Source organism: Lepus europaeus, chromosome 12 (assembly GCF_033115175.1).
Source record: "Lepus europaeus isolate LE1 chromosome 12, mLepTim1.pri, whole genome shotgun sequence".
NCBI lineage: Eukaryota > Metazoa > Chordata > Mammalia > Lagomorpha > Leporidae > Lepus > Lepus europaeus.
Genome location: NC_084838.1, coordinates 18047003 through 18061422, shown reverse-complemented (window position 1 = coordinate 18061422; position 14420 = coordinate 18047003). Strand labels below are relative to the sequence as shown.

Below are 14420 nucleotides of genomic sequence, written 5' to 3'. Positions count from 1 at the left end.
ACCTGGTAAATGCCACTCTTAGGATCATTGGTTACTATCCTCACTCTGTCTTTTATGACCTTGTCTAAATATGATCAGAGTCGGCAAACTTGGAAGGCTTCCATAGCCTTGGCAACTCATGACGACAGCCTAGGATGGTTACTGGCGCCATAAACTAGAGTGTCAATTTGTTGGGTCAACAACAGGAGCCACTGTGCACTTGCTCCTCATGTGGGATCTCTGTCCTTAATGTGCTGTACATTGTGATTTAATGCTATAACTAGTACTCAAACAGTATGTTTCACTTTGTGTTTCTATGTGGGTGCAAACTGTTGAAATCTTTATACTAAATTGATCTTCTGTATATAAAGAGAATTGAAAATGAATCTTGATGCAAATGGAAGGGGAGAGGGAGCGGGAGAGGGGAGGGTTGCGGGTGGGAGGGAAGTTATGGGGGGGGGGGAAGCCATTGTAATCCATAAGCTGTACACTGGAAATTTATATTCATTAAATAAAAGTTAAAAAAAAAAAAAAAAGAAAGAAAAGAAAAAGCCACACTGGGCAGGTGATGGTTGAAATGAGACCTAAACAAAGAATTGGAAGAGCCTGTAATGATGTGGTAGATGAGTTCTAAGGTGTTTTTTTTTTTTTTTCAGCTGAGACTTGAACTTATGCCCATATGGGATGCCAGCATTGCAGGTGGTGGCTTAACCTGCTATACCACAATGCTGGCCACAAGTTCTAAGAATTATTTAATATAATAAAATGTATAAACAATACTGCTTATAGGTTTTCACATGTTTGAATATGTCCCTAGTATTGTCTTACCTAATCATTGCAGCTACTTTCCAAAATTGGTAGGAAAAGTCATATTGTAATGTTTTTAATACTTAAAGAGTGAGATGATGATGATGTACATTGCCTGATAACAAAGAGTAAGTTAGTGAAGGACTTGAGGTTCAAATTTTGGTTTCTGGTTCATTATTCCATCTACTTTTCATTCTGGTCCTTGCCTATGTTTTTGAGAATGAACTCTTCTTCTGCACCTTTCTCATTCTTCATTGTGCCAACCAGGTTTGCCATTTTTAGTCTTAGACCTGGCTTAATGATTAAAGGGGGAAAATCAAGAACCAAATACATATGAGAGTGATAATTGAAAAGTATCACAAAGCGACTTGATTTAACTGCCATTCTAAACTGCAGTCCACAAAGGGAAAGTGACTTGTCCAAAGTCTCCTAGTAGATTAGTGGGCATCTATTATAGTCTCCAGTTCCCTTGAATCACTTATTCATGATTGTACCAGACTATGGATTTTGAGGAAGTACCCTATCTCGTTTTTTCTCCTTCTCCTCTTCCTCCCCCTCTTCCTCCTCTTCTCCCTCTTTCTCCTTCTTCTTCTCTCTCTCTCTTGTATAAAAATGAGATTACCTACAAACTACTATCCCTCCTTTTATAGTTTACTATCTTTTGTTACCCTTTGTTTTGCATATCCTCTGCGTATCAATATTTTCTCCACTTATTAGCTTATAAAAACCAAACCAAATTTCATTTATTATTTCTTTCTGATGCTTAGAAAGACCACTATGTCCTGAATATCACTGTTGCTCCTGTTTGTGCCTAGATTGTGTGCCTGTTTCATAGCTGTTCTGTTATTTGTGTGATATTGAATTTTGCCCTCTCTTCCATATCGAGAGAGATCATTAGCACCACCCCCCCTAAGATCTGGCTGAAACTCACTTGGGGTTTTGAATATTCTGCTTTATTGGGTATATTGTCATTTATAAGGATACTTATCCTTGCTTATAATCTTTTCAGGCCACTCAAATAACTATCCTAAATTCAAAATGATGTAAATTCATTTCAAGTTCCAATTAATAAGATTGTCAAATTGTTTTATTAAATTTCAGTGTAGTGTATGCCACTCTTTCTATCAAGATATTATATTTCTTTCAAATTCAGTTAAGATAGAAAATAAAACAGTATTTAAGACAGATGATGAGGCATGATATCTCATAGCAAGAAAATATTATTATGGGCTAGTTTACATAGAATTGGATTTCTCTCTAAATGTTATCTTGAACTTGTAGTTAAAATCACATATCAATTAAAATATAAAAGTATATATAGTAAAATCTTCTAAAACAGATTTAAATCAAATTTGAAACATCTTCAATACAATCAATAACAGGAATTCTAAAAGTACAGAAGAATGTTGTTAATTCATCATTGACTGAGTACCTGTTATGAGTTTGGTTCCATCCTAGGAATTAGAACTATAACTAGAAGTAAGACTTGGGCCAGTCCAAAAATATCTCAGTATCCAAGAACTGCATATAATTATCTATTCATTTATTTAATATTAAGTATCAGTCACAGAATATAGCCAGGGAGTCTTCATAATTCTAAAGAAAATGATACACTTTACACATGGTTCTGTGAGATTTATATCACTATAGGGACAGGGAACAATAACAAATAAAAATATTTTTAAAAATTATTTTTTACATGATAAATAACGCTGAAGAAAACAAGACAAAATGGCATGCAACTCTGTAATAGAAATGGAAAAATAAAATATAACAATGAAAATATAGTTATTTGGGGAAGTATAATTTGAGCTGACAATAATGAGAGGTGATGAGAAAAGCCAGGAAAAATGCATTTTATGGAAAGTAAACATCTTGAATAAATAACAAATTTGGCTTATTGAAGAACTAGATACTTGTTAATGGATACATGTCTGTCAGGATGAGTGAATTAGAAGGTAGGGAACAAGAGGGATAGTAGTAGTACATGATCAAAAGAAGTAGACTTGGCCACGACATACACTTTGGATGTTGCTCCTTGTGAGATGAGAAGCCATTGAGTAGTTTTATGTAGAGAGGCAGCATGGCGTAGTTTGTTTTAAGAGAGGTCTGTTCCTAGGTTCCAGAAGAGAGAGAGATGGTAGAGGAACTAATATAGAACAAGCAGAGACATTATAAGTTAGCATTTCAATAGTGATGACGGCTCAGATTAGGGTAGAACTGATGGAGCAACATGGATATATTTGGAATTTCCTGGGGTAAAAGAGCTTGTAGAATGGCCATTTGGAGAGTGAACCAGTGGGTAGAAGATCTCTGTCTCTGCTCTTCCTTCCTGTAACTCCACCTTCCAATAAATAAATAAATCTTTAAAAAAAATTTAAAAAGAGCCTGTAGGATATACTAATGGATTTCATGGGCTGAAAAACAGGAGAAATGGCCTGGTGATTTGACCATTATTTGGCAGTGGTATTATCATTTACTTAGGTGGATTTTCCCCCACCCCCACTCCCTTGCAGTTGTGGCACACACTTGGTATGTGAACTGGCAAATGGGAGCTTTGTCTCCCTCCCTCCCTCCCTCCCTCCCTCCCTCCCTCTTCCTTCCTCTATCAAATAAATACATAAATAAATAATTTATATAAGTTATGTGGGAGTCAATTAAATATTCTCAACAGGATGAAATTTACATTTTAGATTAGTCACTCATAGGCTGCTTTGTGACAAGGAATTGAAGTAGGGAAAGATCCAAAATCCACTATGAGAATGTTGTAAGGGCTAGGTAGGTGTAGGCTATTCTGTGCCTGCTGCCTATGATGGGTCTGTATGGAGTTGGAGTGACAATGTGAGACTATGTTCAGGGGTGCTGTTCTTTGCTAGTGCTTTTACTTTGTTAGCTGATGCCTGGTTGTCCCAATGACATACAGTAAGGAATTTGTGGCCCATGTTGGTATGTGGCCAATCCTTGAAGAAGCCAGAAAGCAACGCAAGCTGCTTGGCTTCAGTAGACCCAATCAGCATCTGAAGTTTGTTAGTGGGTTCATGATTCTGTAGGAGCCCTTTACCTCCCTGACTGTTGTGCTCTGGGTAGGCTGATCTGGTTGAGGGAGGTTAAGAATAAACCTTGGCTTAAATAGAATTAAATGAGGTCAGCAATGTGGGTTTGATATGAAGTCTTTGGAAGGCAGACAATACAAAATGAAGATATTCCTTTTCCAGAGGAAACATATGCCAACATAGTCACCCCTGCCACCACCAATCTTCCCCCTTATAAAAATTCAGAGGTCAGAACACCACTACCTTGTTCCAAGAAGCTATTATTTAGTTACAAAGATTTTCTATTTTTTTCTTTTGTTGTTACTGCTTGAATTTAAAAAAAAAAAAATACTATTTTTTCTGTTCTTTAGAAAAAAGTGAAAAATATTGATCATTGGAATATTATAATGTCAATCACTGTTCCTAAAATAGCTAAAAATAGAAACAAGGAATACTCAAAAGCTGATCTTCACAAACAAACAAATTTAGAAGCACACATCAATCTACGCCTCCTTTAGAAGGCAGTCCATTTCGGTAGAGTATGAGTTCAGATTCCTTGCTTCCTCCTTGAGCCCTAAATCAGCTCCATCTCCTGTGACTGAAAGCTGTCATTTCCCCATCTGCAGGAAGTGCTTTTTTGTTTGTTTTTGAATGGACTAGAAGCTTGGAAACCACAGTAGCTTCTCAAACTAGTTATATTTAGCACATAAGTGGACATCATAAAAAGTTAAGTCAGAGATTCTTAAAAGTAATATTGAAATTTGCAAATGAGGAAGAAATTATTTTGTTCCCAGAATTACACACTGATAAGGTACCATGGTGCAATAGAAAGGGTACTGTATTATGAGTTCAAGAACCAACATTAAAGTCTATTCTGCACTAGAAATTTTCTCTAAAGGCTTCAGAAAATGACTTTAATTATATGAATCTCAGTTTTCCCAGAGGGGCAGTGAAGTAACTAGTGTCATTTCCAAAATCATTAGCATCATGATAGACTATTGATCATCTACCATATATTAATGCTTTATTTGGATTATCACTAGATTGTAAGTCCCATGGAGGAAGAAGTCATGGATGTTCTATTTACTACTCTAGGATTACTATTTATCATAGTACCTGGCAAACAGTAGCAACTAAGTAAGCATTTTGGTTATTATATACTTACTTTTACTATCCAGTGTCCTTTGGTTGTACTCAGGAATGCATGACATGTAATCTTGATGTTCCAGACAGTTAAAAATTAGGCCAATGAGAAACAGCATTAGCTATGTGTGTTCACTTACGGAATGTCCACCTGTCTTGGGCTTGTAGAGTTAAGCTTACTTCTTCCAAAAGGAAAAGAAAATTCTGGCATGGGAAACTCAACTGGGGAAGATGGATTTTGCTAATAACTTCCCCTTCACACACACATCAAGTCTTCTAACTGAATAGAGTAGATTTCTAATTGAAACATGAAAGGTAAAGGATCTGAAATGAGGAATTCCTTTATGCTAGGGGAAGATGGAGTGAGATGGGGAAGTCGTACTGCCCATGCAATCCCAATGGAAGCCAGTCACCACCAGTACACAGTACCACAGTACACCGGTATCACCCTTGCAACTTTTTCTTCACCCTAAAACAAAGTCTAAAGAAGGTTTTCAAAGGGTACAGAGTCTAAACTATATTTGGACAAAAGTATGTCCATCAGGGATGCCAAATTCTAGTCATTCATTTGTTCATTTGTTACAACAATATCTGCTGTAAGTTGATTAGATCTTCAGAATATGTTTTTACACACATGCACACACACACACACATGCTCACACATATACAGTATGTGTAATTTCACAATAACCTCCCAGTAGAATACATCATCAATGCCACCTAGTTACTTCATGTAAGGTAGGATGATAGGATGATGGCTTGACTTTGCTGTTGACTTCTAACTCTTTTCACTACAACCTGTTCAATGCGTAGGATAAAGCATTCAAAAAGTACCAAGCAAATTGATGTAATGAAAACAAGAAGGCCAGTTTTGTTTTATTGTTTTGTTATTGCTGTCTTTGTTTTTCCTGGCCATGTATTTGTATTCCATTCCTTACCCTGTTCTGTTCAGTGCTTGGGGCATAGGGAGTGGGGAGGGAGAGAGAGAAATCCCCAGACGAAGACTGGCAGATGTAGCTGAAGGGCCCTTGGGACATTAGTAGAAAAAGAAACTGAATAGCAGAGTCCAAGGATGTTATTTGAAAAAGGAACTCACAACAGCTTTGTCAGCAGAATCTTGGATAAGAAACCAGGTCTCTCTCCCTCTCCCTCTCCCTCTCCCTCTCCCTCTCCCTCTCCCTCTCCCTCTCCCTCTCCCAATCCCTCTCCCAATCCCTCTCTCAATCCCTCTCCCTCTCCTTCTCTTTCTGTCACTCTCCCTCTTTGTCCTCCTCTCTCTATTTTCTTTTTGATCTCTGCCCATCTATCTATGTATCGTCTACCTATTTATCTACCTATGTGTAGTCTACCTCCTCTCTAGTATCAAGCAAATAGGTTTATTATGATCATAATTATAATCAGAAGGAATTAGTCTTCATGAGAATCCAACTGTACTCCCAAATTTCTGACACCCTAATAGCTTTTTGCTGAAGAAATGAATTAATCGTCATAGATAACAAATCTTACTGTTACCTTGCTCTGTTTTTCATAATATTGAAGGAGGAAATAGGAGGTACCAAGAGTCAGACAACCCCAAGATTGTATCCTCAGGAGGATATGTTTACATCATTTTAAAGAAATTTCATGGAGGGGGAAAATCTCTGCTACATATAAAGAGCACAGCTCCTATTACCAGCCCTGCTGCCAACTCTTACTGTTCTCAGGAAGCAGATGTCTTACCTGCTGCAGCTCTCAGTTTTCCATTAAGTAAAATGGGTGAAGGCTCTGGCATAGTACACATTGTCTCACATACCCACTGCAAAAACACTAGGTGAATAAATCTCTCCAGCTTTTCTTTGGATGAGGAAAGTGAAGTTCAGAAAGGTCAGGTTGTTTTATTTTATTTGAGTCCTATATAGCTTATATATGGTAAAGTTAAGGTTTGAAAACTTACCTTTGTCTGCTCAAAACCTTTGCTCTTTGCAGTTCCCTTTATTGGGTTTCTAAAGAGAGGTCAGGGTTTATGGCAGGTCACTCTTGGATTGGGTGAGCTTTGTTATATCTAAGTTGGCCATATTTACCAAGAGGTTGGAGCTACTGAGAAGTGCTGAGCTTGTGTTCCTTTTGTACTTGAACTGCCAGGCATGCTAGTGGTCACTGGAGTCCTCAGCTGGCTCAAACCCATCCTTAAATAATCGAATTATAATGAATTGATTTATTCTGGCTCTTTTGATAGTATTTCACTATGTAAACTGTTTGCAGAAATAAACAAGGGATTTTGGAGCTTGGAAGGAGCTCAACATTCTGTTGCCCCGAATTCAATGACTCCTTTTCAGTCAGCAACAGAGAAATCCAAGTCATTCCTCCTTGATCTCAGCTCTTTCTAGAGGGGGAATATTGCTTGAAGCTGTTTGAAATGAGTGCTGACTTCACAAGCTGACTTAATGCAGCCACCAAGGAACAAACTGGCCCCTCAGAAGAATATTTTTTTTTCTTGATGATTATTTTAGAATATACAAAGCACACTTACATTCATTTCCTGGGAGAATTCAGTGGTTATCCTGAGAGGGTATCCTGGTAGGGACTGTCATTTCTACATTACAAATGGGGAGCCAGAGGCTGAGAAATAAAACTCATTGTCCAAAATTATATAGCTAATACATGTGACAGAAATCAGACCCTGGCCTTTGGCCCTACACAGATTTCCACTCCATTGTACTTGAGTTTATAGAAGAATGTCTTTCAACACACAATACGCTTACGGTGACTAAATGTTCTGATTTGCATAGGGCAAAAAGATTTTTTACCAGGATATGTGCCTATTGTCTGAATATATTTTTTGAAAGGTTTAATTGTTTATTTATTTGAACAGGCAGAGAGAGAGAGAGAGAGAGAGAGAGAGAGAGAGAGAGGGAATCTCTCCACTGGTTTACTTCCTTAATGGCTACAATGGTCTGGGCTAGTCCAAACTGGAACTCCATCTGAGTCTCCTACATTGGTATTAGGGGCCTAGGTACTTGGATCATCTTCTGCTGCCTTCCTAGTTACATAAGCAGGGATCTGGATCAGAGGTGGAACAGCCAGGATTCAAATTGTTGTCCCAATATAGGATGCTGGCATTGAAAGCAGAGGCTTAACCCACTACACTATCATGCTGGTCCCTGGATATAATTTTCAGTAGCATCACTATCACTGTCAAAGTACTGTAGTTTGGATGACAGTTTACGATGTAACTGTAAGATATTGGAAAGGGACTATATTTCAAGGAGTTTAAGATCTTTCAGAGGAGCTATATCATGTAGGCATGATAGCAGCACAATGTGATAAATCTTAAGGTGGAAGTCTTTATGAAATAGGTACACACAATAGAGGGAGTGTTTAGCTTTGCCTAGAAAAGTTGAGGAAATAGTAAAGAAGTGGTGACAGTTGCTAACAGGTGGACAGAGTGATCTTTTTCAGATGCCACATCCGGGTTTCTTCTCGTATTGTTTGGTGCTGAAATTCTGAGAAACATGCATAGATCACACCTGCTTAGTAGGCATCTTGCTACTGGCTGTGTGCTTCTGTGATCCTCATCCCTGCAGCAAAGTGGGAATCAGTGCAGCCAGCTGCAGCTTTAAATCATGCCAACCAGAAACCCTTGCTGTGGTTTGAATTACATGGGAGCCTGAATTTACTTGGTCTTTAACTAAAATTCCTAAGATATCCAACAAGCCCTCAGAAGCCTAGGGCATTGGACAGGAAGGGCTCCTGGAGTCCCAGTAATCTAACCCCCTCCTCTGCTCTAAGAAGGAAAGAGACTTGTTTAAAGGAACAGAGAAATTTAGTTTCATAGCTGGGACTGAAGCCAGCTTGTGTATCAGTTCACTCTTTATGCAAAACTTAAATTCTCTTTGGAGTTAAACAAACCCATTTGTGACTGTGAAGCTCTGTGGTGTCAAGTAATGTATCCAGTACTTAGAAATTGAAAGCCTGATTTGAAGACCCGGATCTGGCATCAACCCATTGCATGACCTTGGGTGGGTTATTAAAGAGGTGTGCAATCTCAGGTTCCTCATCTGGAACATTAAAACCATAATGAGAATGATGCACATACCTTTCTCATGAGATTGATATGAGGTTCACTTGAGGTAATGAAGGCAGAAGTGTCTAGGAACTTTATTGTGGTAAAAAAAATATGTTCAACACGGGATCTAACCTCCTAATAATTTTTTTTTAATTATTTAAGGGGCCAGCACTGTGTCATAATACACTAAGCGTCTGCTTGTGGTGCTGGCATCCCACAGGGGCACTGGTTTCTGTCCAGCTGCTCCTCTTCTGATCCAGCTCTCTGCTATGGCCTGGGAAAGCAGAATATGGCCCAGGTGCTTGGGCCTCTACACCTGAATGGGATACCTGGAAGAAGCTCCTGGCTCCTAGCTTTGGATAGTCCTAGTTATAGCCGTTGTGGCCAGTTGGGTGAGTGAACCAGTGGATGGAAGACCTTTCTCTCTGTCTGTAACTCTACCTCTCAGATAAATAAATAAAGTCCTTAAAAATTATTTAAGATGGAGAGAGATATACAGAAAGAGTGAGAGAGAGAGCGAGAGAGAGAGAGAGAGCACTCCATTCTCTGGGTACATTCCTCTAATGCCTGCCATGGCCAGGGCTGGGCTGAGACTGGAACCAGGGGCCAGGAACTCAATCCAGGTCTCCCATGTGGTGACAGGAACACAATTACTTAAGCCATCACAACTGCCTCCTAGTGTCTCCTTCAGCAGGAAGCTGGAGTCAGCAATCAAAACCAGGAATTGAACCCAGGTACTCTGATGTGGAATGCAGGCATTTTAACTGATAGGCCAAACACCCACCCTTCTGAGAACATTTTTAAAATGTACAGTAAGTACTGCTAACTATAGCAATTTTGCATTGTATATTTTCTAGAATTTTTTCATCTTTCATAGCTGAAACTCCTTACCCATTGAACAGCAATTCTCCCTCCCCCTTCCACAGACCCTGGCAAGCACCCTTCTACTTTCTGTTTCTATGAGTTCCAAAATAAATACTCATGTAAGTGGAATTATGGGCTTATTTGTCAATAACTGGTTTAATTGTCTCAGCATATTGTCCTCGAGGTTCCTCTACATTGTTGCAAATGTCAGGATTTCCTTCTTTTTAAAAGATTTATTTATTTATTATTTGAGAGGTAGAGTTATAGACAGAGAGAGGGAGAGACAGAGAAAGCTCATCCATCCACTGGTTCACTTCCCAGGTGGCCACAATGGCCAGAGCTGAGCTGATCCAAAGCCAGGAGCCAATAGCTTCTTCTGGGTCTCCCACAGGGGTGCAGGGGCCCAAATATTTGGGCAATCTTTGATTGCTTTCCTAGGCCATAGCAGAGACCTGGATTGGAAGAGAAGCAGCCAGGATACAAACCAACACCCATATAGGATGCCAGCACTGTAAGCAGAGGCTTTAGCCCACTGCACCACAGCACCAGCCCTGGGATTTCCTTGTTTTTAAAGGCTGATTAACATTCCATAGTGACTAAAGATGATGCTTTTGATAGTATAGTTCCATAGCTACTGCTGATAGCTGAGTTCAAGGAATAAATATCTATCTTTTCTCTTCCTTTCTATGTCCATCTCCTGCAGATCAACCCAGTCGGTGCTATTTCCATGATGGTGACGGGGTATGTGAAGAGTTTGAACAAAAAACTAGCATCAAGGACTGCGGTGTCTACACGCCCCAGGGTTTCCTGGATCAGTGGGCATCCAATGCTTCAGTGTCCCATCAAGACCAGCAGTGCCCAGGCTGGGTCATCATCGGGCAGCCAGCAGCATCCCAGGTAAGATCTCAGCCATGTGTGACATTTCCTGCAGACACTCAGCATCTCTGTTGTGCCCCTCAAAGCTGCCCTCTTCAAAGCCAGTACCACTGGATGGCGCCACTGAAGCATCTTTTGAGCCACCTGTGATTTTTATGGCTTCGTGAGTACCATTTGTGATGGGTTAGGCGTGGAATAGTTAAAGGTAGGAAACATTGGTCGAGTAGAGACTGCAGCTCCTATTTGGGACAAGAAGTCCATTGTGGCTGTAACACTGAAATTTAATTGGGTAAAAACAAATTCATTTTGGGAAGTTCTACTTTTGGGGGGAATGTCAAGTTGTGTGCTGCCTGAATTAATGGAGAATTACCATGAGTTTGCTGTGTGGCCTTGGACTACTCTCCCTACTTCTCTGGGCCCCATCCCTCCTGACTCTATCTTTTAAAAGAGAGAGTAGTTAAGTTTTATGGTCTCCAAGGATTTTTCCAATTCTAAGAAGCTGTAACTTATTCTTCAGTCTCCTAATGTGCTATTTATGTGCCGTGGTTCTTCCCCTGAGGACTGACAGCTTAGTTGTGGGAGCAGGAGTTTTGGAGCCACCAGAGCTTGTGTGATTCTAGGGATGGCCATGCAGTCTCCAGAGCCTCCTTTCCAATTATTCTGCAGAGCAAGCACCTGCCTTCTTTGGAGCCTCCCATTTCCCAGAGACACTCCTTAGCGTCTCTGACTGCCTGGCCCAGTGGCCATTTCTGAGCCCAGCCTGCCTGCTGACCTTGCAGATAAGCTGTGATCCCATGCAGTTCTGTGTTGATTCATGTTACTCCTTAATGCAGATTTACTGGGGTAAGCTTGGTGTCTGGATGAAAGAGGGGCAGGGCCCAGGAAGAATCACTGGGTGAGACACAAGATGAGAAGGACCACCTCACTTGTTAGTTATAGCATTTATTTTATAATTTCTCCATTCACCTTTTTGCTTAGGCTTGTATGATTAGATCTTTTATTTATTCATTTGCATTTATTTCTGAATGCCCTGAGGAGAGTGGAAAGAAATGGGAATATGGCATTCTCTGGTGCCTCCCTGTACATATTGTGCCAGTCAGGTGAGTAAATGAATGACTACATGCGAGTCTGACTAGTGTTCATTTTCCCTGTGCCTCCTCTGCACTTAGTGAACTCATGTGCATGGTCCAATTTATCACTCTAAGGATCTGTTTGTGTGTTTTGCTTTCAAATCAGGCTCCTAGCTCTTTGTGGATAGGTTTGAGTTTTATTCATCTTTGTCCTTCAAGAACACGATTTAGATAAAACTAGGTGCTCATGAAATGTGTATTTAATTTACTCTGGGTACAACCACAAACGTACATATGAAGGCACTTCAAAAATTTGTGGAAAATGAAATTAAAAGGATAAGCTTTCTTTGGTTTGAAGGATTGGAAATCCTGACATCCAAGAACATACAGATTGCTACATGGACAGCAGCAATGCAACATGGAGGATCAAGCCTCTCTATCACAAGGAAAGTCTTGCTTGGGTTACCAGGAATTCCTAACTCACTGCTAGCATCCAGTTCTTAGAAATGTTTTTAAAGCATCAAAGGGAGTTATTAACCCCTTGGAAACTCATGTGAACAAGAGTTGAGGTAGAAGCTGTGCTTTAAAAAAATCACCCAATGGTTATTCCTACTAATGTGAGAAAAGGAGGGAGAGAATTTTCAGGTCTTAATATTTGAAAGGAGGCTTCAATGGGGGCAATTACTCCAATCTTGTAGGGAGGGGCTATCAGGAATTATGGGTGATTATCTCTTCCTAAACAAAAATCCAATTAAAAAAATCATTATAAATACTAGCTCTTCGATCTACAAAGAGGAGATGAGGAAACAAAATCAGCCTATTGAATTATTCATTGTAACCAATTTTATTTTAATGAAATCGACTAGGTTCCATTACTCTGGGCTTGGACATAATCTTTGTTACAAGGAGACTTCAGCTGTAACTAAATTTGCCATAATGAGATCAGCTCCCTGGAGAATACAGGGTCAAAGGAGGGGATATGCATGCAGGCTGGGTGCAGGACCAGGCAAAGGGTGGCCTAGAGGGCACAGAACAAAAGTCTCGTGTGTGCCTCATCTGAAAGCAAATGCCTGGAAGTTATGCACACATGTTCATGCAATGCACATACATGCACACAACCATGCACATATTTACACGCAAACACTACTGTGCACCCATTTACATGCCTATGTACACATGTACCACCAAATACACAGGCATGCACACATACCCCATGCACACATACCACCATGCATAATTTGCATACACATGGATATATGCATACATACGCAATAGGATGCACACATACACCCCACCATTCACATGTGTACATGTACATGCAGACACTCATTCACATGTGCATGTGCATATACAGCACACCACCATGCACAGACATGCACACATACACACACACAGAGCCTTTATATTTTGGCATAAAGGCTATTCTTGAAGTGGAAATACAGTTCTCTTCCTACAACAGAGAAGGATGTGTAACCCTGCCCTTCATTATTTTGTGCAGTGATTAAGGGAGACTAGTGGTTAATTTTCACCCTGTCAGGATCTCCAGTGAAGATGTTGATGGCTTGAGATGAGGAGCTGGGAGGTCCTTAGAAGTTGGGGTTAAGAATAATATGGGACGATTTATCATGCACCCCTCATATTCCCCCAGAACAATTATACTCTGCCCTTCTTTCTTTCTCCCTCCCTCCCTCCCTCCCTCCCTCTCTCTCTCTCTCTCTCTCTCACACACACACACACACGCACGCACGCATTCACACAAAAATTCAAACATGAACAGGACCTGGAGGAGTATGGATCCAGATAGTGAGTATGAAAACAGATGGAAGAGAACAGCCACACTACACTGTGCTGGACACCTCATAGCCAGGTCCTTCACCCAACATCATGGTAGAGATCATTATCTACCTTGGGGAAACTATGAATTACAGTGGCTTCTCCAATAAGTCACAGTACCTGTAAATAGGGAATCTAGGAACAGAAGGATCTCATGGAAGATGACTGAGTGTTTGGGAACAGAGGTCACAACACAAGTTGGAAGTAATTGAATTCCTAGTTGACTTCACGGGGAAACAAGCAGGGAGCCCTGGAGGGACAGATGGTGGGGTTGAGTATCAGTGAGCAGAACCCCTGAGGTGCTTGTATTCTCCAGTAGCAGACTTGTAGTCACTCAGTGCACCTTCAGATTCAGGCTATTTCTGTTCCTTGCCAAGGTGGCCTTATTCTGCCATCTCCTAGGTTCATTAGGATAAAATGTTAACTTAGGGAATGGTGGAATGACAAGTTTTCCCATTTCCTCTTTAAAATCCAGTATTGTCTCATTCTCTGTCTTTGCCTGTAAAACTGATAAATGCAGGTGTTTGCTGGAGGTTTGTGCCTATCTCTGTGCTAGAGCCTGTGGAAGAAACCCAAGTTTAAGACCCAGTCTCTAACCTAGTAAATGTGCAAGGCCTAGGTGTGAGAACTCTGTCAAGTGGCACGGTCCTAACAGAACAAGTCCACAGCTTCTTGGGACTAGTTTGAAGACAGACTCATTCAATATTGATTAACACTTCAGTTGTGATTTCATGTAGCTCATGACTTCTATGGTTTCCAGTCTCTCTCGGT

At 40.3% G+C, this 14420-nt stretch overlaps 1 protein-coding gene across 1 annotated transcript in view; it reads left to right on the top strand.

The window, feature by feature from the left end:
• PAPPA (pappalysin 1) overlaps positions 1-14420 on the top strand; it is a 268195-nt gene that overhangs the window by 151516 nt on the left and 102259 nt on the right. The window contains exon 10 of the mRNA XM_062207691.1: positions 10574-10767. Within this exon, the coding sequence (XP_062063675.1) occupies positions 10574-10767 (194 nt within the window). The remainder of the gene's footprint in view (positions 1-10573; positions 10768-14420) is intronic.